The sequence below is a fragment of the Equus przewalskii genome, chromosome 1, assembly GCF_037783145.1.
Source record: "Equus przewalskii isolate Varuska chromosome 1, EquPr2, whole genome shotgun sequence".
In the NCBI taxonomy this organism is placed as follows: domain Eukaryota; kingdom Metazoa; phylum Chordata; class Mammalia; order Perissodactyla; family Equidae; genus Equus; species Equus przewalskii.
Genome location: NC_091831.1, coordinates 125,633,183 through 125,656,577, shown reverse-complemented (window position 1 = coordinate 125,656,577; position 23,395 = coordinate 125,633,183). Strand labels below are relative to the sequence as shown.

Genomic DNA, 23,395 nt, shown 5'->3' with positions numbered 1-23,395 from the left:
AGGCACACCATTTAGTCTCTATAGACTGAGATTCCTCATCTTTACACTGAGAGGACAAACTGGCTTGTTCAGAGTCTTTGCCGGACCCACAGCCCTGATTGTGTGACTCCCAGATTAATGCTCCTTTGGCTCCTTGCAGAACCACCAGTCTCTCAGGAGAGACAAAGTAGTGATCAGTGTAACCGCTGGATGGAGGCAAGCCTTAAGATGGGCCTTTGAGGAGCTGATGGACATGGCTGAGAGCAGAGGTGGCGTGTATGTTAAGCACCGGAAGCAATACAAGCAAAGGCAGAGGTGGAGAATAATGGGAGTAAGGGAGGATGGCTTAGAGCTTTGCCTAATCTTGAATTTTTATAAAAGCAAAGCCCAAAAGATGTGGTTAGATGTGTAAGGCCGATTGATGGATGGCCTTGAAAGAGCCACTGAAATCTAATTGTGTGATCTCAGTCTAGATCATAAAAAGAAGGGCTTAAGGCAGTTTCTGAAATTAGATCACTCCTCCAGATGCTCTAACTGAAGGGCAGCTTTAGAATTCTCCTGAACGATCTCTCTCCCTTGATGTCCTCATTGGTTATTAAACTTTATTTCCTCTCCCTTTGGCTATAAAGAGTTCTTGAATAGCATTATCTCCTGAACTTGTTAAATGTTCATGAAACTGCCTAATCAGAGTTCCACAGGCTGTACCCCTCCTTGACCATTAACATATAACTCCCTGTCCCCTTCGTATGAATGGCCAGCTGGATAGCTGAGATTGCCTCTTAGCCCTTCCTACTTTCTGACCTAATGCTGAATATCCCACTGCTACCCAGGATTCTACCTGTGAATCCCTCCCTAATCTCCACGTCTCACCTCTCCTTCCAATGTTAGTCAAAAGCAGGTCTTGTTGGGGCAAGAGTTATGGGGGCAAGAGCGAAGGAAAGAGAAAAGGAGTGGTTGACTCCCCGCAAACTCTGTCTGCCATTCTCCTTCTCCCCACACGTGACCCCCACCCCCCATTGCTAATTACCAGCCTCAGCATTGGACAGTCTGAGCCACTTCCCCCAATCTCACCCACCCACCAACCCCCTGTAGTCCCATCCGCCCATGCGAAGAAATGCCCAGGAGACTATCTTAATCCAAGTGCTTCCTGAAATATGGGTGTGTTTCCACACTTGCCATCTGTTTATGCTAAACGGGAAAAAAAGGAAAAGTTTGACAGGCTTTTTTCTTCCTGACTTTTCCCCTCTTTTGCAAGAAGTAAAAACCCTCAGAAAATGTCCAGAGTGTTGTTATTTAGCACGGGGATCACAAAAGTAAGTCCACCGGGGCCAGGCAGGTAATAACCGATGGAAGCGACTGAGGGTCAGGGCTGGGTCTACACACTGGGTGCTGAACTGAGAAGGCAGGCCCTCCCTGCGGGAGGAGCGCCTCAGCTCTAGCCCTGTGGCTGGGTTTTCAAAAGAAGCTGGAAATTCACATTCATGTTTTTGGTGAAACCTCCTGATTTTTAAATATTTGCTCAAATAATTTATAAAACCCTGTGTAGTTCAAAGAAAGTTGTCTCCAGTCTATACCTGTTTTATAGGTCAGTAATTTGCAGCTTAGCGTCTTCTAGAATGCTATTACTTTGGTGCAGCTCAGGATATGACCCTCAGCTTTATAGGATTAGAGACTTGATTTTGGTGGAGTTAATCAACTCTTGGAAGCAACTGAAGTCACAAGAGACTGATGTATAAACTGGAATGCCACTTTATTTATTCTAAAGAGAGCTATAATGGTCCAACAGACCTGAATGTTCAAGTCAGCCTGATCTGATGAACATATTGTGTCCTTATTACAAAGCTACACAGAAAGCCCAGTCAGAAGGCTGCTTAGTGAACAGAGAAACTGACTGAGGGTAATTAGTTGGACGCTCTTCATGGTGAGCAGCACCACACATTTATAGTCTGATGCATCCATCTGTGAAGCTACTCCTGCCAAAGCGATGTGAATACATGCCTGTGAAGTGAGTGCTTTATGGCACTGAGAAATTCTGACTCTCTGATTCAACCTTTTATAATAAATAGCTACTATCTGCTTGGACTTGACGATGTGAGTTATGTTGCGCTGTCCTGAACTTCTTATAGCGTGACCACATTTCTCCCATGGGATGAGTTTACTCATCTTCCTGATATTACGCCCATCTTCCTGAAGAGGAAACTGCAGCTTAGAGAAATTAAGTTACTTGCTCCAGTCATCCAATTAGTGAGTAGTTGAGCCCAGATTCAAATCCAGGCCCACCTGATGTTCGAGCCTATGTTCTTAACCACTGACTTCCTACTGTAAGGGACCACTCACCTTCAGCTGACTCTTGTTTCTTTGATGACACTAATTAGACCACATTCCTCCTGGGGGCCTGGGTCTTTTAAATCTACTTCTATATGGAGTTGACCACATTGAGCGCGTATTTATTTTTCTAGTTTAACACTCAGAGTTGGGTAGAAGGGAGGGGGGATCACATAGTCTGCTTCTGACCTAAGTAATTAGACTATGCAGAGGAGGAGAGGAATCCTGGCTGGATGAAACAGGAAGCATCAGGAGGAGACAGAGAAAGATAAGAGGTGAGAAGGGACCAGTCCATAATGAAAAGTATTCTTGGGGGACTTCCTGTCGAGATAGCCTGCCTCCCTGATCTGCCCGTGTTTCCCAACCAGGAGAGCCACGTAGAGCCAAAGAGTTCTCCTTCCCGTGCCAGCTGGTGGGATCCCAGTTACGGCTGATGGTTTGCGAGATCCCAGCTACTGCCAATGGTTGGTGAGATCCCAGCTATGGCTGATGGTTTGTGGGATCCCAGCTATGGCTGATGGTTTGTGGGATCCCAGCTATGGCCGATGGTTTGGTTCAATTGTGCTAATATCTCACGTGAGCTTGCCTGAGGACCTAACCATTTTCTTTAAGATGTTCCTAAGAAAACTCTTTTCTGAGTTTCAGAATACCCTTTTCCATTTCTAACTTAAAAGGGGCTGATCCTTGTAGAAGGTTATCAGGGGAACTTGTAAAGTGAAAACATGCACTCACCCCAAGGCGGGTAGCTGGCCAAGGAAACATTAACTCAACGTCCTCTTCTCCACCCGTTTAAAGATGTACTGGATACTTAAATATTGGATTAGTGTAATATAACCATAATTTAGGGGGAAAGAGGATTGACTCTTTCAGCAAAGTATTTTTAAAACTGTGACCTTCTCATTATGGAATTATCGTTTAATCCAAACACTGAAATCCCAGGGGAAGTACCTGTCACCGTCTTTCCACAGTTGTGGGTTTCTTGTTCCACTTACTCGTAGTCTCGAGTGTAGGACCTAGACTTCGATAGCAGGGAAGATAATTCCCCACAGCCTCCACTTTCTAACTTAAACACTTGCAGGCTGCCTGGCTGTGCTCCAGGCTGCATTGTGAGCTGAAACGTGTTACCTGCTCAGGAAACTGCACAGGAAGTAATAGCGAGCGCTTCCGAGTGCTTCTCTGCGTTGGGCATGGTGTTAAGTGCAATACACATGGACTATCTCATGTAATCTTCACAGTACTCCTAGGAGTTAAGTACTGTTACTACTTTCATTTTATTTTTGGGGAAACTGAGGCAAAAGTGGTTAAATAACTTTCCCAAAGTACACAGCTAAAAGTCAAAGAGTCATAATTCAAACTCAGCCAGTCTGACTTCCAAATTGGCTTTTTTTTTTTTGTGAGGAAAGTTGGCCCTGAGCTAACATCCATGCCCACCTGCCCATCTTCCTCTATTTTGTATGTGGGACACCACCACAGCATGGCTTGATGAGTGGTATGTAAGGCTGCGCCTCGCATCAGGGCCTGCAAACCCTGGGCTGCCAAAGCAGAGTGCAGAACGTAACCACTATGCCACTGGGCCAGCCCCCAAGTTGGCATTCTTAATTCTTATTCTATACTACCTCCAGGTAGCTTTGAGGATGGTGATTGTGACCTGCATCTGAGGAGCAGATCTTGGACTCAGCCAAATATTGCTTCCTCGGTGACAAAGGAATTTGATGGAGAAATTTCTCTGCCTTGGTCTGGGAATAGAAGTAAAAGATCCAACTGCTTAGTAAGAGGCTACATGAACTCAAGGATTAGAACAAGAAGGGGCGCTAGTTTCCTGCCCCAGATTGGTTGCGATATAACTGACGTATAACATTGTGTAAGTTTAAGGTGTATAGCGTGATGATTAGATACACATATATATTGTGAAATGGTGACCTCAATCAGGTTAGTTAACACGTCCATCACCTCACACATGACCTTTTGTGTGAGTGTTGTATGCTGAGAACTTTTAAGATCTCTCTACAGCTGGTACTTCTAAGATGGAAACTTCTCCCAGCTAGATTGTAAACTCCTCTGAGGGCGGGGACCACATCTCCGACATCAAGCATAGTGCCCGATTTGGTCAGAATCCAATATAAATTCACTGTTGATTTGTGTCTGCGGTTAATGACTTTGAATAACAACTTGTTAAGGGCTTGTGTGATTGAGTCAGGCTGTGTCAAGTTAACGTGAGTCACGGAATACCATGTACCTCATTTGACTACATTTGTGGAGCACTCCTCTTTTTGGCCATAAAAATAAATCCTAGATCTCTTCAGGTTGAATGAATTTTCCCCTCCCTAGATCATCACTGCACGCTCTTAAAGCTTTTACATGCTATGCCTTGAATTTACTGAGCGACATCAAAGAACAGTGGAATAAATACAAAGATATAGTCCTGAAAAGGAAAAAAGATTATAATAAGAATAGCAGTTCTTTCCAAGTTAATCTTTATATCTAATGTAACTCCAATCAAAATTCTGATGGGTTTTATTTGGTTTGCGTGGAATATCAATTCTTTTCAACTTGCCAATATTTATCATCTTGAAAAATAAATGGACAAAGGCTTCCTTTCATTTAATGAAGGTGAACTTTTCAAACTACTTATTAAAACATATAATTACAATAATTGTAATAGCATCTCTGGGTAGAAAAATTAACAGACAGATCAATGGAATAAAAAAAATGACCATAGACATTGACCTTAGTATAAAAAATAACTTAGAATGTAATAAAAGTGACACTGTAAGTCAGTGGGAAAGGGAGGGCTTGTTAGATAAATGGTGCTGAGTCATTTGGCTAACAATTTGGGAAAAAAGCATTAAGTTAAATCCTACCCTTACATCCTACACGAAAGAAAACTGGATGAATTAAATTAAAGTAAAATGTTGAAAAAGAAAAAAAGAAGAAAACTATAAAAAAAGAATTATTCTTCAAGTCAGTCAAAGAAGATTTTTTAAACACCATAACCTCATATAATTACAATCCTCATTACAAGAAAAGTCCATATATTGGGCTCCAATCCTAGATCTGTCACTATCTTCTATGTGATTTGGGGGCCAATCTCTTACATTCCTTGGGCCTTAGTATGATCATTTGTAAATTTAGGACATTGGATCAAGTCATCTCTAAGGTCCCTTCCAGTCCTGACAATCCATAACTCTGATTCTGATCAAAATCCATTTCCTTCCGTTCCCTTCCTTTCCTGTTTATGACCACCAACATAAGACGTGTCAAACAGAAAAGCAGACCAGGTTCAGCTGTTTTCTCTCGTGATTGTGGAAATAAAATTCACAGAAGGTATTAATGTTTTTCGTTTTCCATTTACGCACTTAACAAAGCATTTGCTGAGTACCTATTGTGTACTTGACCCCATCCTAGTGACGCTGATGTGTTATCGCTTTCACGACTCAGAGCACGTCAGAGAGATTACTACTCCCATTTTACAGAGAAGAAACTCAGGATAGTAGAGGTTAAGATCTATGACCAAGTCCTATAATTAATATGTGGCTCGCTCAAAATTGGACCTATATTTTCTTTTGACAGTCTGATTCAGAGTCTAGGAAAATTATCCCAAGAGAAATCGTGCAAAAAAGGACAAACTCTTACACATACATACACACAGTGTTAAGATGATCTATTCCTTACAAATCAGAGTTTCTCTACTAAATGAATAATGTATTTTTTTAATGGACTTAATCTTTGTTTGGGGTCAATTCCTTCATTGATTTAAGCAAAACTCCCTGAACTAGAAGCGCCTCTCGCCTCCCTCCAGGTTTGCTCAGGCATCTCTCCCGCAGACTTCACTGATGCAACATAGAAATTATGGCGAAACCCAGTGGAGTCGTTGGAGGGAAAGCCTCAGGCCTGCTCAGGAAGGGCTGCCAGATCAATAGGAAGAGCCCCAGCAGCTCTGCAGCGTGGGCCAACCCGGCTGCTGGGGTGAGGTGAATGAGGACTGAACTTCACTTCGTTCCTGACCCTAGCCAGTATTTGAACCAAAATGCCCGGAGACTGGCACACTTTCTATAATGTGGGAATAAATAGCAATAGCAGACGTAATTATAATGAATGCTAAGTCCCTTCACAAAGTCTTTCTTAGATCTTAATGGAAAGGACTAGCATTTAAACTCATTTCCCCTCATGTGGTTCCTAGTACAAGTTGGGCCAGTAGATTCTGTCTAGACATCAACTTGTAATAGTAACCCTAAGTTCGCAGGAGAAAAATAGATAGAAGGCAGAGGAACGTTGGTTGCTCTTCTCCTTTCCTTGTCTTGTGACGGTGTTTGAGTGAGGGTGCGGTATAATATTCACCAATATGCAAAAATCACACACGTGAGCAACTCAGTCCTTTTTTTCTTGTATGAGATGTAGTAGATGAGTAGGGGAAATGCCAGTACGTGATTATTCTCTACTGATGACTTTCCAGAACTTTAAAATTCCTATTGAAATGCTACAAGTAAATGCTATTAAATATAGAGAGAAAAATAGCAACAAGAAATAGATTTTTATTTGTCTGACTCCATCAGAAAATCCTGAATCCAGTGTGTTTCAAGCTCCTTTGAAGAAAAGTTTCATGTAAAACCAAGTTATCACTCACCTTTTAACTTTGCAGAATGGCCTAAGATTAACAATTTATAGGAAGTGTAGTTGTTAGCTATGGATTAATCCTTTTAATTAGTTTTTTCCAAAATATATTCCAAAGATTACTAGTGCCTGGGAATGTTAATAGGTATTCCATGAAAGGAGAGTTTTGTGGTCCCGTAAAGTTGGAAAACATGAGGGTACAGAGTCAGACTGATTTTTATACTTTCAGGCCACCTGGAGTCGCTAACATGCTGACGGACGTTATGAATCTTTAGGAGGAGGATGGCGATGCAGTGAAAAGTGCTTCCTGGACTTCCTCTGAGCCCTTTCCTGCCGAACAGCTCGTAGAACTATGTCAGAGGGTCACAGCTTGGGAAGTGTTGCTTCAGTGCTGCATTTTAACGAAAGATTTTTAGACCATATTACATATTTTCCTTCCTTAGTCACATTTTACTGGAATTTAATATTTTCTTGGGGGCTTTGGGGCGTCATCACTAACTCCCCTTTTTTTTAACGTGATGTGCTGTACAGGGCCTGTGAGGCGTGCAAATGCTCACACCTCAGACCGCCACGCGTTCAAAATGATATTTCTTCTGGAGTCTCCTCCGTGGCCATCGTTACTCACCACATGCTTTCTGTTCACAGTCACTGCTGCTACCAGCTGCCCTTTCATCATCCTGAGACCCCTTCTAGTTCTGAGAACTGTGACCCCGTGTGTGCCTTTTCTCTTCCTTTCTCCCTCCTTCCTTCTTTCCCTCTTTCTTTTTCTTTCTTCCTTCCTTTTCTCTTTCTCTCCTTCTCTCTCTCTCCCACCTGCCCCCCCTTCTGGCTCTCTTTCTTTCTCTTTTTCTCTCTCTTTTATTTCTGATATTGGTAATTTATGCTTTCTCTTTTTCTTGATCACTCTTGCTGGGGTTCATTGATTTTATTAATCTTTTCTTAGAATCACTTTTGGCGTGGTTAGTTTTCTCTATTATTTGTTTTCTGTTTCATGGATTTCTCCTCTTATCTTTTTTATTCTCTTCCTTCGACTTATTTTGAGTTTCTTTTACTATTCTTTTTTTAAGAATTTTAAGGTAGAATCTTAGATCATTGATATTAGACCTTTCTTCTTTTCTAACATAAGCATTTAGACTGATAAATTTCTCTCTAAGCAGTGTTTTAGCTGCATCCCACAAATTTGCATATATTGTACTTTCATAATCATTCAATTCAAAATTCCCCTGGTGATGTTTTTCTTTCACTAGTGAGCTATTGGGAACTGTGTTGTTTAATTTCCAAATATTTGGGGATTATTTTAGTTTTCTCATTCTTATTGAATTCCAGCTTAATCCCATTGGGGTCAGAGAACATACTCCGTAAGATTTAAATCTTTTGAAGTTGATTGAGACCTATTTTATGGCCCAGGATATTCTGGTGAATGTTCTATGTACATTTGAAAAGAATGTATATCCCACAGTTGTTGGTTGCACTGTTCTATATATAGGTCAAGGTGGCCGATGGTGATGTTCAGATCTTCTATATCCTTGCTGATTTTTAGAATCAATCTGTTCTACAAATTACTGAGAAGGAATTTTGACATCTTCAACTCTGATTGAAGATTTGTCTATTTCTTCTGTTCTGATAATTTTTGTCTTGTATATTTGGTGTTACTGTTATTAGAGGCATATGTGTTTATGATTCTTATATTTTCTTGGCTAACTCATGCTTGATCTCTCTTTCTCTTTGATAACACTGCTCTTCTTAAAGTCTACTTTGTCTGATATTAATATAGCCCCTCCCTCTTTATTTTGCCTACTGTTGACACAGTTTATCAGTCTTTTTTGTTGTTGATACTTCAACCTGTGTCTTTAAAATTAAAATTCATCTCTTATAATAACATATAGTTTTATCCTTTTTTTTCTTTTTTGCTGAAGAAGATTCACCTTGAGTTAACATCTATGCCAATCTTCCTCTATTTTGTATGTGGGTTGCCACCACATCATGGCCGCTGATGAGTGGTGTAGGTCTGCACGTGGCAACCAAACCCAGGCTGCAGAAGCAAAGCACACTGGACTTAACCACTAGGCAACAGGGCCAGCCCCTGTTTTATCTTGTTTTTAATATCCAGTCTGATAATCTCTGCTTTTTAATTAGAGTGTTTATTCCATTTCCATTTAATGTAATTACTGACATGATTTGATTCAGAACAACCATTTTTCTACCTGTTTTCTGTTTTTCCCATCTCTTTTTGTTCCTTTGTTTCCTGTCTGACTTAGGGTTACACGATTTTTAAAATTTTTTTAATCTATTTTATAGGCTTTTAAGTTATACCTCTTTGTATTATTTTTAGTGGTCACTCTAGGGATTACAATATGCATCCTTAACTTATTAGAGTTCCTTGGAATGATATTGTACCAGTTCACATATAACGTAAGGAACTTGCAACTACAGAATTCCATCCACCTCCCAATCCTTTATGCTATTGTTGTCACGTAATTTACATATATTGTAAACTGCACACTATGTTGTAATCTTCGCCTTAAACAGTCAATTGTATTTGAGAGAAATTAAGGGAAGAAAAATACGTATAGTCTTTTATATTTACCATAGAGATCTGAGTTTCCATCTTGCGTCGTCTTCTGTCAGCCTAAAGAACTTCCTTTAAGCATTTCTTGTAACATGCCTGCTGGTGACACATTGTCTTCTTTTGTCAAAAAAAGTCTTTATATTGCCTTTATACACAATTTTGTGTTGCCAGGTTTTTTTTTTCTTATTCAATGCTTTAACATTCCATTGTTTCTGATGAGAAGTCAGCCATAATTTGGATCATTGATTCCCTATATGTAGTTTTTTTTTTTTTCTGGCTGCTTTCAAGTTTTTCTCTTTGTCTTTGGCCTCTAGGGGTTTATGGGTTTATGATGAGCTCACATGTGCTTTTCTTTGTGTTCAGCCTGCTTGGGTTTCTTTGAGCTTCTAGGATCTGCAAGTTTACGTTTTCCAGAAAATATGGGGACATTTTGGCCGTTATTTCTTTAAATATTTTCCTCCACTATTCTCTCTCTCCTCTCTTTCTGGGATTTTTCAATTACATACAAATTATACAACATGATAGTGTCCCGTAGGTCACTGAGGATCTATTCTTTTTTAAATATTTCTTTTCTTTCTGTTCTTCAGAGTATATAATATCTATTGATCTCTCTTCAAGTTCACTACATTCTCTTCTGCCCACTCCAATCTGCTATCAAGCCTTTTCATTTCAGATATTTTAATTTTCAGTTCTAGAATTCCCATTTGGTTCTTTTTTATAGTTTTCATTTCTCTGTCGAAATTTTCCATCCAATATTTCATTATGATCATATTTCCCTTTAAGTTCTTTAAAATATGTATAACAACAGCTTTAAAGTCTTTATCTGCTAATTCTACTCTCTAGCTCATCTTGACATCTATTTCTTTCTTTTTTGAAAACCTACTTGATTAGGGTATGATTGACATACAAAAAGCTGTATGTATTTAATGTACACAACTTGATGAGTTTGGAGATAAGTATACACCCATGAAACCATCACCACAACCTATACCATAAACTTATCCATTACCTCCAGGGTCTGTTTCTATTGATGACTATTTCTCTTGTGTGGACATTTTCCTGTTTCTTTGTATATGCAATAACTTTTTATTGTTATGGACGTTATAAACAACGTGTTGTACAGACTCTGAATTCTGTTACCTTGCTCTATGTGCTCATTATTATTCAAGCAGCCAATTAATTTGACTAGACTCACATTCCAAACTCTATCCTTGGTGAGTAGCAGCTGAAATCACTGCTCAGTTTTTTCAAATCATTAACTGTTGCACCTTTGCTGGGCTCCTTAGAATCTCTTCCATATATGTGTCGCTCAAAGGTCAGCCAAGGACTTGTATGACCTTTATTTGTAAATTTTGGATCCCTCCCTTGCAACTTCCTCCTTCCTAGATTCCCCCTTATTTTCAGCCTTTATGAAAGCCATAAACTCCATCCTCTTACTTCTCTAGCCAGTAAGACTGTGCCCTTCTTCTTGAATTATAGCCACTCTGCATCTCATGGACTGAGAAGTACTTCCGGGCCCAAAGTCACACACACATAAATCTCAGCTGTTGCAGTTCAAGATCATCTCCCTTCCAGCTTCTGCATGTTTTCAGTTTATCTCAGTACCTTCAAAAAGTTGTTTTTAAAAAATATTTTAGCCAGAGTTTATAATTGTTATCTTCAGGAGGACAGACTATTAAAAGCTACTCCACCATTACCACAGGGTAACTAAGCTATTATTTAGTCTTGCCATTGTATTATCTTTATCAAAAAGGAAAATATTTGCTATTAATATGTCTATGTTAATTGTTCCTTCCCAATAAATCTTAAGTGGTTGGATTTGTTAAAATATTCTTTTGCTCTATTCCTTCTTTAAATGAGAGAATAAGACAATCAGATGAGTTCTGAATTATGTAATGCCTCCAGGGTACTATACAAATTCTTACAATATATGTTGTAAATGTAATGAGAGAAGTACAAAACAAGTTGTAGGAACCCAGAGGAGGAAGAGATCAGAGGTTATTTCCTAGAGGAGGTTACCTTTAAGCTAGCTGTCAAAAGATGATAGGAATTTACCAGCCAGAGCTGAGAGAGAACATTCTAGAAGGAACATTATAAGCAATGCAAAAAAGTGGGAGCTTGGAGGCTCAAGTCTTACTGGCATAAGTATAATTTATAACTCAAAATCAAGACTTAAAATTTCATGGTGTGAACATACTGCTAGACACAATATGGATAACTCTCACACCAATTTTAAAAGAAAAAAGTCAGGGGCTGGCCACGTGGCCGAGTGGTTGAGTTCACGCACTCTGCTTCAGCGGCCCAGGGTTTCTCTGGTTCGGATCCTGGGAGCAGACATGGCACCACTCATCAGGCCATGCTGAGACGGCGTCCCACATGCCACAACTGGAAGGACCCACAACTAAAAATACGCAACTATGTACCAGGGGCCTTTGGGGAGAAAAGGCAGGAAAAAAAAAGAAGATTGGCAACAGCTGTTAGCTCAGGTGCCAATCTTTAAAAAAAGGAAAAGTTTAGAAAAAAAGAATAAAGCCAGATAGAAAAGAATACATACTATAATAATCCATTTATGTAAAGTTTGAAAACAGAAAAATAATAGCTGGTACTGGAATTCAGGACAGTGGCGACCTCTGAGTTATGGCAGCCGCTGCAAGGGAGCACAAGGGGGGCCTCTGGGCTGCTCGGAATGCTCTTTCTTGCTCCGGATGCTGGTTACCCAGCGTGTCCGCTTCATGAGAAACGTACCAACTGATGACCTTATGACTAGTGGCTTTTCAAAAATGAATGTTATACTGCAATAAAATATTTGTGGTCAAAAAACCCCCCAATTTCTGTTGTGACAAAAAAAGTTTATGTTATGTATTTCCATATATTAATTCATTATTTCCTCACGACAGCCGTACGGAAGATCAGTGATACTGAATTTTATCTGAAATTGGATTATATAAATCTGAAATACTATGATGTAAAATAACAATAATAAATTATTGCTTTATACACAAAGTTCGAAATAATTCAGACCTCCAAATTTAAAAAATAAAACAAAATTTCGGTTTTTTTCAAAGCTGGTACAGTCTGAGTAGTAAGATATATTTACACTGAAGTTTCTGCAGAGAGGCACTACTTGAGTAAATAAAAATACCCTGTGTTATTTAGGATAAGCGTTCAGCAAACGTAACAAATAACAGTAGATTAAACAGGACAGTGATGTTCTCTCGTCTCGTAGTTTGAGCATAAGCAGCTGGTGGCTGATACGGCAGCTCTACAGCGCCAGCACCCATGCGCTTTCCATTTTGTTGCTCTGTCCTCCGGAACAGGCAGTTTTCCACCTTTGATCTAAGATGGCTGCCACACTACCACCATCACGTCTGTATTCCAGTGAGTCAAATCACTACAATTCTTTACCACTGGCCAGAAAAGACATATAAAGCTACAAGGGAAGCTGGGAAATATCGTTTCTGGCTGGGTAGCACACTGAAGATCAGCCAGCAGTCCTTTCCATACCTGCCATTCTTTGTGTGGCTGTCTTGAATTATGTGAGTTCAGAATTAGGAAACGCCTCCGGGAATAGACCCTGTATGTAAAATTCAGCTGCCCTGGAGATAAGAATATCTCTATTTTACAGAAGATGTAACTGAGACTCAGAGAAGTTACATGACTTACTCGCTGTATATTGCTAATTAAAGGACAGAGCTAGGACTCAAATTCAGCGCTCCACACGCTGGATTTTTGCTTTTATGCTACAGATGCCTCTCCAGGGAGTTTTTCTTCTAGCTTCAAGAATGCTGGTAATCCTGAGTCTGAGAGAAAGTGAGACTCCTGCTGTATCTAAGCTGCGTGGCACAGGGAAAGGAGGGAGACAGGAGACAGCGGGAGGACTTCACTCTCAGGACACAGGAGTAGAGCCGACGACCTGAGCTGTGTTTGGCTCTAAAGGTTCAAGAACTCAGGACGCAGGAAAATACAGTAAAAAGCACCTGGGCCGTGAAGTGGTGACGTGCGTTTGTGGTTCTGCGTCTGGACTAAAAGGCAGATTAGATGAGTGCCCTAGTTATTTTTCCCTCCCAATCTTTAGTTTCCCTATTCATAATACGGGGAGGAGGATTGGGGTAGAGTTGCAGAAAAAAAAGTCATGCAGGTTGCACATAATTATTTAAATTCACCAAGCAGAAGATTCTGGATCAGAGTAGAGGGGTACAGCATAGCTTCGATCCTAATCCCTTCAGAAATACTCCTGGTAAATTATCAAAATGTTGGGATTCTCAGGAATGCTACAAAATCTGGAGAGATAAACCATCAAGGAGGGATCCTTATTTCCCTTCTGACAAGGGGACTTGGAAGAAACAGGTAAATTGGAAAGTGATGTGTCTGATTCTTCCTGAGAGAAGTGAAGTCTTCAGGACGCCACAGAAATGTTCCAAAGCCGCTGGGGTGGGGGTAGAGAGGGATGACTTCATCCTCAACCAGGCAGGGCAAACCCTGATACAGGATGTTCATAGACTCTCGGGGGAGTGAGGAGGGCCTAAATAGTTTAACAAAGACCGCGTAGGACCTAAAACGAAGGCTGCCCCACCCCAGCCCGCAGGTCACAGACAGGTGGAGAAAACCCAGAATACCCAGTTCTCACGTGTTGCTGGGAGGGAAAAACACACTGGTGCCAGACAATGGGCGAGGACGTACTACATCAGAGCAAGCAGAATGTCTGGGCAGAGCTGCCCAAGTGTGTGCAAGGGGAAGAGAAATGACACGGCGACTGTGCTGATTTATTATATGAGTGTCAGTATTTCACCCACAACCAACAAAAGAAAGGAGGGCAGGGAGGGAGGGAGAACCATGGGCTGCAAAAGACAAAGAGTCACCCAGAAAACAAGCATAACTCAAAGAACAGAAGGAATTTTCTCACAATTTCTTCACATTATAGCGCAGCTTGAGAGGAGCATAAATTGGAGTTCAACCGTGAGATGATAAACTAGCAGAATGAGATTAAAAGGGAGGTTGCAGACATAAGGAAACAAATTGAATACAAAAATACTTTATGGAACTAATAAATAAACCCTAAATAGAAAGAACAGAACAGACACTGCTGAATATCGAAATATTGACATGGAGAAAAGACTGTAAGCACACTAAATGCAGAGGGGAATGATAAAGGAAATTAATTAGAAGCTAAGAGATATGCATATTAATTTGCTACAGGCTAATCTGCTGTAACAAGGAAATCCAAAAATATAAAGCCTTAAATAAATTAGTTTATTTCTCACTCACAAAACAGTCCACAGGTAAGGAGTTCAAGGCTGGCAGGACAGCTGTGCTCCGGGAGGTCATCCAAGCCATGGTTCCTTGTATCTTGGTGCTCCATCATCTCCTCATTGCGTGGTTCCAGACCTTCTCATTCCCAGGGTTGAAGGTGGCTCCTCTCCACACCCATGGTTCAGCCCAGAGGAAGGATGAGAATGGTCCAGGGCAAGCACTCTAAGGAGATGACCCAGACGTTACACATATCACTTCTGCTCACATCTTATTGGCCTGAATTTGGTCACACGTCCACATTTAGCCACAGGGGACACTGGGAAATATAGTCTGTAACTGGATAGCCATGAGCTTAGCTAAAACTCAGGGAGTTCTATTCTAAAAGGTACCAGGAGAGAATGAATAGTTAGGTACCACAGTACGAAAGATAAAGATGAGCCAACATTGAATAACATTTAGTGTTCCCAAAACAGAGAACCCAGCAAATGAAAGAGAAGATGTATCCAGTGATAGGATAGAGGAAAATTTTCCAGAAGTTAAGAAAGAGCTGAATCTGCAGATGGAAAGAAAACATTGACTCTCAGGAAAATTTGATTTAAAGGTATTTCCTAGTTAAACATCTGAACTACAAAGACAAAGAATGCTTCAGACATCCAGGCAGAAGGAAAAATCACCTACCAGGGGCAAACAATGGGGCTGGCCTCAGAGTTCACAGTATTCGTTGTAGAAGACAATGGTGCAGCATCTACAAGGTTTTGAGAAAAGAAGGGATGACCCCAGACATAGTTCAAGTATAAAGGCTCAGGGAAGTAAAATGCCCATGAACACTTGTCGGAAGGAACTGCTCGATAACCAAAGCCAGTCAATCAAGAAGTCAGTCAAAATAAAGTTGTCAAGTATAGAGACGCCGTGACATAAAGAGCTGCTGGTGAGCATTGGGTCCATCTACACGTAGAACTAACACGACATGATCAGAGCAGTTATGCCTGGAGAACAGAGTGTGAAGAGCATAAATCTGGACAATGTAAAATAATATGATCAAAAATTGGGAGGTGAGAGAGAGGAGAGGGGAGTAGCAAGAGAGTTCTAATGTGCTCATCTTTTGAAGCTGGGATATGCTATCCAAAATAAAAACATGATAAAAAACTTATTGTTTTTTCATAATCACCTTTAATTCAGAGAAGGGTCCACAAACTACTACCTGAGGACCGACCACTTGTTTTTGTAAACAAAGTTTCATTGGAACACAGCGTCACCAATTTGTTTACATATTATTTATGCTGCTTTTTAAAAAAAATATATATATATAACAACAGATCTGAACAGCCTAAAATATGTACTATCTGGCCCTTTAAGAAAAAATTTGTCAATCCTTGCAGTGGAATCTTTTTTAACTCACAAGAATCTGGTAGTAAAGAAATATTTCTTTGAGGTTTAATAATTTGTGTTTAATTCAGCCCTTTCTCCTCCTATTAAATTCATGTCAAATTAAGTTTAATAATGTAATATAAATCCTATTTTTATAAAACGATCTATCAATCATCCTAGAGAGGCCGAGGATAGTGGATCACCTAATGATATTTGGCAAGGTTTCTTAAACTTTCATCTTTGTGTTTTTCTGCATTATTTGGAATCTTTATAATGAGCATATATCATTTTTACCAGAATAATAAAATAGAATGGGTTTTCTATGTGAAAACACTGGAAGCAAATATACCAAGATAGTAACAATGATTAATTCTGGCTGACAGGAATATGATTGCTCTTTTCTTCTTTAAGCTTTTCTACTATTTTTTAAATTTTGAGAAAATTTTAAGCTATTACAGAAGGTTTAGACATAGAGTGATAGAGTTTTGGAAATAGTAATGAAATACCAGATATAAGGGACATTGTTCTATTTATAATATGATTCTTTTATAGTATTATATTCCGTATCATATTATACAGACTACAAGGCATGGCTCCAGCATAAAATATAAGGCACGACACAAAGGAGAAGCCAGAGCAGGTGATATTCGACTTCTCTTAGGCAACCAGCACATTCATAAAGCTGGTTTCTTTCACTTGCGTTAATCTCCACCTTCTGGTCCAGTCTCATCCCTGACCCTGCCCTCCTCCTCACGCCCACACCATACTCCAGCCACATAGGGCTCCTCACCTTCGATGACATCTTCACGCATTTGTATGCTATTTTGCTTTGTTGCCGCCGTTCTTTCTACCTATAATCGCATCCTCAGCCTTGGCTGCACGTCAGAATCACCGGGGGGGAGCTTTATAAAAATATGGAGGCCCAGGCTCCAGCTCAGCTATTCTGATTTAATTGCCCAGGGTTGGGGCCCAGGCAGCAGTATTTTTAAAAGCTCCTTGAATGATTCTAATATACAGCCAGGGCTGAGAGCCATTGCAAAGCCGTCTGCGATACCAGCAGGCGCAGATAATTAGTCCCTCTTCTGCACTCCCAGACCCCTTAGCTTTTCCATTGCTCGTGAAATTTAATGCTTATCGCATTACAGTTAGGGTTATATAGTAAGTGCTCAGTAAATGCTGAAGGTTGTTACATTCCTTCTCCTTCCAACCAAGCAACACACTCTCAAGTGTAACCCTCCCCTCCTACACACGCGCACACACACACACACACCCCTCGCTGCCTTTTCAGCACAGCCCTGGGGTCTGGCTTTTACATTGTTGAGACTGACACAATTTAAAGAAGCCAGCAACTTGAACGTGCCGACTGCCTGACAGAATCCGAGTATCACCCGCCTTCCACCTTCTCCTTTGTGGCTTACTTTACACTGTGTTTTATGATGGGTCCCGCGGCTTTAGCTTTCACGAGCAGGTTGTCAGGTGTGCTTTATCAAAGGCATTTAGAAAATCCAGATAAACGATGCCGTGTGTCCCGAAACTGCCAAACCTATATTTTACATCTTCACAATGCTCCACAGTTTTCTTTCAGCTGAATCTCTCTCTTCCTCCGGTTTACCTTTGCCTCCCTGACCCTGAGGTCTGTCAGAGCGGTGGAGACCCTGCCATTTTTGACACTGCACATCCCCGGCTATGTTGATGCCGTGTCTGGAGGACATTACCCGGGGCGATTATCTCAGCCTCCCTGAGTAGAGGAGCCTCTGGGAGCTACTCAGGCCTGGAGGTGAGGTGGGGAGAGGAGAGCTGAGGATGAGGAAAAGAGACCAAGGCGGTTCGGCAAGAGGGAAGTTCCAGAATAACACCGTGTGCATGTGGGCTCCTCACCCTCGTCAAGGCAAGGCCTTGGCAGCCCCCCGTTCCTCTTCCAACTCTCCTGGACGGAAACAGACTGCGCAGGCGGCCCACTCTTTCCTGTTCCCCCTGTCTACTCTTTCCCACTCTTCCCAACGACTATGTACAGTCTTTTTAAACCGTCCTCACCAAACATCATCAAAGGGCTCAGTGTTCACGGGGTGGGTGCTGCTCAGAGTTTCCCTTAAGCACCACCTCCTGGCAGGGGATCTTAACAACTCTGTTCACGCAGACATTTCTCAGCCGGTAGAGATTTATTTTGTACAGTGATTTTCTCCCCTCAGTCTTGATGAAACTTCCCTTTCTTTTTCCCTAAGGTCACCATGACCTTGACGAGCAATAAGGTGCAGTACAACTGAGTCTGACGGCAAACTTCACTAATGTAAAATCAGATTAGTCTTAAGGTTGTCTTAAATGCTGAAATGATCGGCGTACGTCACACAGTAGACTGTGTGACCTTTCTGTCTTGATTCTTTATTAGCTAAGTAGCGAACTGTTAACCTGGTTCCCTTGGAAGTTATGCAAATTAATTAATGTTTGGAAAATGACTTGAAAATTTAAATCGGTCTATAAATACCAAACAGTTGCATCTCCTCTGCTGAGAGGACCCAGGTAATTCATAACCTCCTGTAATAAAGGTAAAAATAGCGTCCTTGGGCCCAACAAGCAAGTGTGATTTATATGCAACACATATCATCTTTAAAATCTAGAAACCATTTAATAGAAACAATCCATATTTCATAACTATAATAAAAGCATTTTGTGACTTTAGGAAAAGTAATTATCTCCTGTAACTGATCTAGTCATGATGTCTTTAACCATTTCTGAAATCTGCATGAGTTCATCTTTAACTGTTAATGTTGACTGATATATTTATCTTTAAATTCTCCCAGTTCTTTTTTTTGCCCTCAAAACACTAATATGCATCTCCTGGGGAATTTGCCTGTACAAAACTTTGCTGTATTCAAAACCTCCTCTGTCAAGATTTAGCGCTTTTATATTGAAGTCATTAAAATTGAACAAAATCTTAATAGTTCCTTTATTAACTACTATCTTGACTTTGCATAGTGGAAATCACAACATGTTAATTGGATTTAATTAACTATTTTAAATTACACAAACTCCTGACAGTAGACAATAGCACCGGGAACTCATGAGCAATAAAATTGGAGCTGATATTACTCCTTTATTAAAACTTAATGAAACTATTCATAATCTTATTTATTGTTTACAAGAAGAAAACTGTGTTCATTTTGAAAGCAAAAATGTCTGCTGAAAACAAATTTTGGATCATCTAGGTGAAGGTTCAGAAGTTAATAAAAGGGTCCACCACTTCCAACCTCACGGTTCTGCCAGCTTCTCATCGCACAAGTCCCTATTTCATCCCCGTACCGGTCTTACAAGAGGACGCCAGTAAAGGTGAGTGATTCAATGGCCACTTTATGTGTGCAGGAATGTTGTATGTGGAAGGGAAAGAGTGCTAAGGTGGAATCGGAGGTCTAGGTTTGAATTCGGGCTCAGCCACTAGTTGTCCTGGTTGACCTCAGACAAGTCAGGTCCTCCCTCTGGCCTGGGTGTCCTCCTCTGTAAATCAGAAGGTTGGACTCGATGATCACTGGAGTCCCTTCCACCTCTAAAATCCGTCATTCTATGGATTTAATATTTATTTAGACATTGGTGTTATTATGTATTAAAATTATTATTGCATTTAAGTGACATTATTAGAATTTTTCAAGCTTCTGAACAGATAGCTTTTGAGGCTATTCTGGTAGCATTTAGAAAATTTATTTCAATATACTATTATGCAGAAATCGGAAGCTAGTATTAATGTAATTAGCATTTAAACCATACAAGTCTTGGTCTAAATTCCAGTCTTTGTGAAACCAGTGGATTTCTAGTTTTTAAGCAAAAGATCATATCACTTTTATCTCCGTATCCCCAGTGCCTAGAGCCATATCTAATATTTGGTAGATACTAACTATTGGTTGAATGAATAAGCAAATGAAAGAGTAAGTGAATGGATGACTAAGGACTGAGTGTCCTCAGTGTAACCCTCTTTACCTCTCCCTGCTACTTAATTTAATTGGCTGAAGTGTTAAAGAATGCCTAAGCGGGTCCCCTTTCATATCTCAAATATAACCAAGTGAGATGGTCTTTAATTATTCCTATCTCACTTTCTATCTGCTGTCTGGAGTCTTTTGGACCTGTGGTTCCCAAGGGTGCTTCTGGCACCTGGAGATTTAAAGGGCTCCATCTTGGAGCTCCTTTATCTTCTGACTGTTCAACTGGGGGTGGAGGTGCAGCAAAACTCAAGAGAACTCAGCATCGGCCTAAGTCTGAATTTGTTAAGCTTCCCGCAACTGTAACTATTACTTGCCTAGTTAGGAACCATTCTTGTTCAGAAATCTTTGTGACATAGGCTTTTAGTTAGTTTGCACAATATCTACTCCCTGGGAACACCAAAAAACTCCGGCAGAGTTTCTATTTCTTGTTTTAGTCTCATCTTGTATTCTTCCTGGATCAGATTAGGGGGAATGAATGAATCAATTGATCCACCCTTGCTTTAGCAGTAAACACAATAAAAAAAAATTGCTGCAAAGCAAAGATAAATCTAGAACTATGGCAACTTGGTCCAGAAAAAAATTACATTTTCATCCCTCAATTATCTACCAGAGAACACATGGCCTACCATAATATTTGTAATTAATCAAAATATATTTATTAAGTACTTGCCGTATGTCTGGTGCTGTACAAGGTAATATGAGCGTCAGGAAAGCACAAGCTGCAGAAATGCAGATGCAGTGTCTAGGTTTTTCACATGTTCCTGATGCTCTTAAATGTCATTTAAGCCTCATTCCAGGTCTACACGAGTCCTACATGAGTTGAAAGATTAACAACATGCAAAAGAGAGAATCATTTTGAAAAATGTATGGCAAACTTCCCAGCTTTTTCTTGAATTATCTTGCTAAATTCAAAAAAGACAGCTTACTTTCTTTGTTTTTTTTTAATGGTTATGAATGTGTGTCTCACAGTACGCAGACCACATTTTCAACTCAGGCTCTGTGTGACCTCGGGGAAGTTGCTCTCTGATCTTAAAATAAACCCTAAACTCCGTAGAGAAGGCATGGCTGACCTGGCCCTCACCCCGTTCTCATGCCACTCTGCTGTCTGCGCTCCAGCCGCGGGCCGTCTCTCCTCATCCGCCCGTCGCATTTTCCTATCAGGCCTTCACAAGCGCCTTTACCTCGCCTGTAAAAGTCACTTCCTCACTATCTGTCCTTCTCCTTCATAGATGATTATGTTGTTTGTAACTATATTCTTTATTGTCTCTCACTCAACAGGAAATAGCTCTCTATAAGACATTAATCCATTTACAGAGATCACCAAATCCCCACTCATCGTAGCTACCAACAAGAAATAATTTCTCAACCATAAATGAACCAAAAGTAAAAACAAGACACAAAATTAATAGGGAGTAATACTAAAATTAGAAAAACAGTGTCAACAAAGTTCTATCGCCTCTTTGAACTTAGCCGTGGGAGCCAAGAAAATACGTATCTGTGCTTGGTTCCCTGTGAGGTGCACCTTTTCCAGCAATTTCAGATGAATCTTTGGCTCGCCTTGGTGGAATCTCTAAAATTCTTAAAGGATATATATTCCTTAAAGTAAAATCATAAATATCATATAAATATAAAATGAATACATGTCAAAGATTTTGTTTAACTCATTAAGTAAGGGAACCAGTAAGATGTTACAGTTGATTCAAAGGAGAATCCAAACAACAGAGACATTTATAAATCGAGAATACTGAAATAGATTTGCAAATGGATGCAAAACTGGCTTTTGGCAGGGGTTGGAAGAATTGCCCCTCCATGTGACAGAATTTATTTGCATGTGTATAAACAAAAATTATTTGCATTGCTTTCAGTTTTCCATAAATTAACTTTAATCTCTACAGAACTGTAAAATAAACTAATCAAAACCAAAGGTAATTATAGGATCAGATAATCTCCAGAGGTTCCAGCACTTCAATGAAAAGATATCCAGTAATCTCTTTGGCTTATTCTGAAGTCTTAGATTTTTCCCTCCAATGGTAAATGTGAACATGTGTGTTTGTCTAAAATTAAATGAATTGCTTCAACCAGTGCTAAAGCAAGGGTTAAAATCAGGCTTATATTCTTTGAGATTCTCAGAGAGTGAAACTAACTCTGGTAATTAAAGTATACTGAGTTAGAGGGAGCATTGTTTTCATATCTGCAAAGCAGGCATAGCTCTTGGAAATGGGATTTGATATCTCTAGGTGGAAAACATTTGTGAGGACAAAGAATTAGTCTTAATATTTTAAAGTAGTTAAATTTGGTATTATAAAAATTTTTAAATGAAGTGCTAATTTCAAAAAGGGCTTGACGAGTTCACTCTGGATTGGTAGTTCTTAAGTTTTAAGAGTACACAAGATTGACTTGGATGCTCATTTAAAGTGTAGATTACTGGGCCCCAGCTCCAGTGGTTCTCAAACTTCAAGGAGCATAACTATTTCCTGGAGGCTTCAAAAATGCAGATTCCCAGGCCCGGCCTCAGAAATTTGGACAGGTCTGGGATGGGGCCCAGGAATCTCCATTTTTAATAAGAAATTCTCCCCCCAAATGATTCCGCAGTGAGTAAACTGAAGATTTCTCTTTGGAATCATTGTTTTACCAGTGAAGTCTTCTTCAGCTCTCCGATCCCTCAGTGATCATTCTTCTGAATTCCTAGAACACTAGACTTCCACATCCTTAATAACAACATAATATAGTCATAGAGGCCGTAAAGCCGAGGGAAACAATATTTGTCCCTCTTAGAATGTATGCCAACTTCTTTGGCTTAGTCCAGGTTGGCATGCGGTTTGTATCTAGGATTTCCTTGAGACCCAGAATTCTTTACTTCTCTTTCTATGACGTGAGAGCAGCAAGAAGCTGCAGCCCTATCGCGAGTTTCTGTCAAGCACTCCTCAAGTTTCTGGGCTTCTGGCTTCAATACAATAGATCCACCTTAATGAAAATTTTGCCCCTGACAGCAGGCTTTGTTCAATTATTCATTTACTCATTAATTTATTCATTTGTTTATTTTTTTTTTACAATGCCTCTTGTCCTTAAAAAGCTTTGGCACCAGCTATGCTGACACGGTATGAGTTCTGGGCATTGTAAATCAGTTGCATTAATACCAACCATTTTGCCCAGTTACACTAAAGTAACCTACTTGGGCATTCATATCTTCTGGTGATAGGAGCAATATCGAAAAATAACTCTTTCTTTTATAAAAGATGGCATTACAACAGAGGCATAATTTTAAACACACAGGTTTTCTTTCTTTCAGAACAAAACATTTCCTTAGTTATTACAACTGTGATCT

General features: G+C 40.1%; 1 protein-coding gene across 3 annotated transcripts in view; it reads left to right on the top strand.

Annotated features, from left to right (window-relative positions):
• The window catches only part of IQCH (IQ motif containing H), a 177,722-nt gene that overhangs the window by 40,189 nt on the left and 114,138 nt on the right, over positions 1-23,395 (top strand). For all 3 annotated transcript variants that reach the window (XR_011540770.1, XM_070622800.1, XM_070622791.1), the window contains exon 6: positions 19,306-19,426. Coding sequence is in view for 2 of the 3 variants with exons in the window: in XM_070622800.1 (XP_070478901.1) it covers positions 19,306-19,426 (121 nt within the window). In the remaining variant the exon portion in view is untranslated. The remainder of the gene's footprint in view (positions 1-19,305; positions 19,427-23,395) is intronic.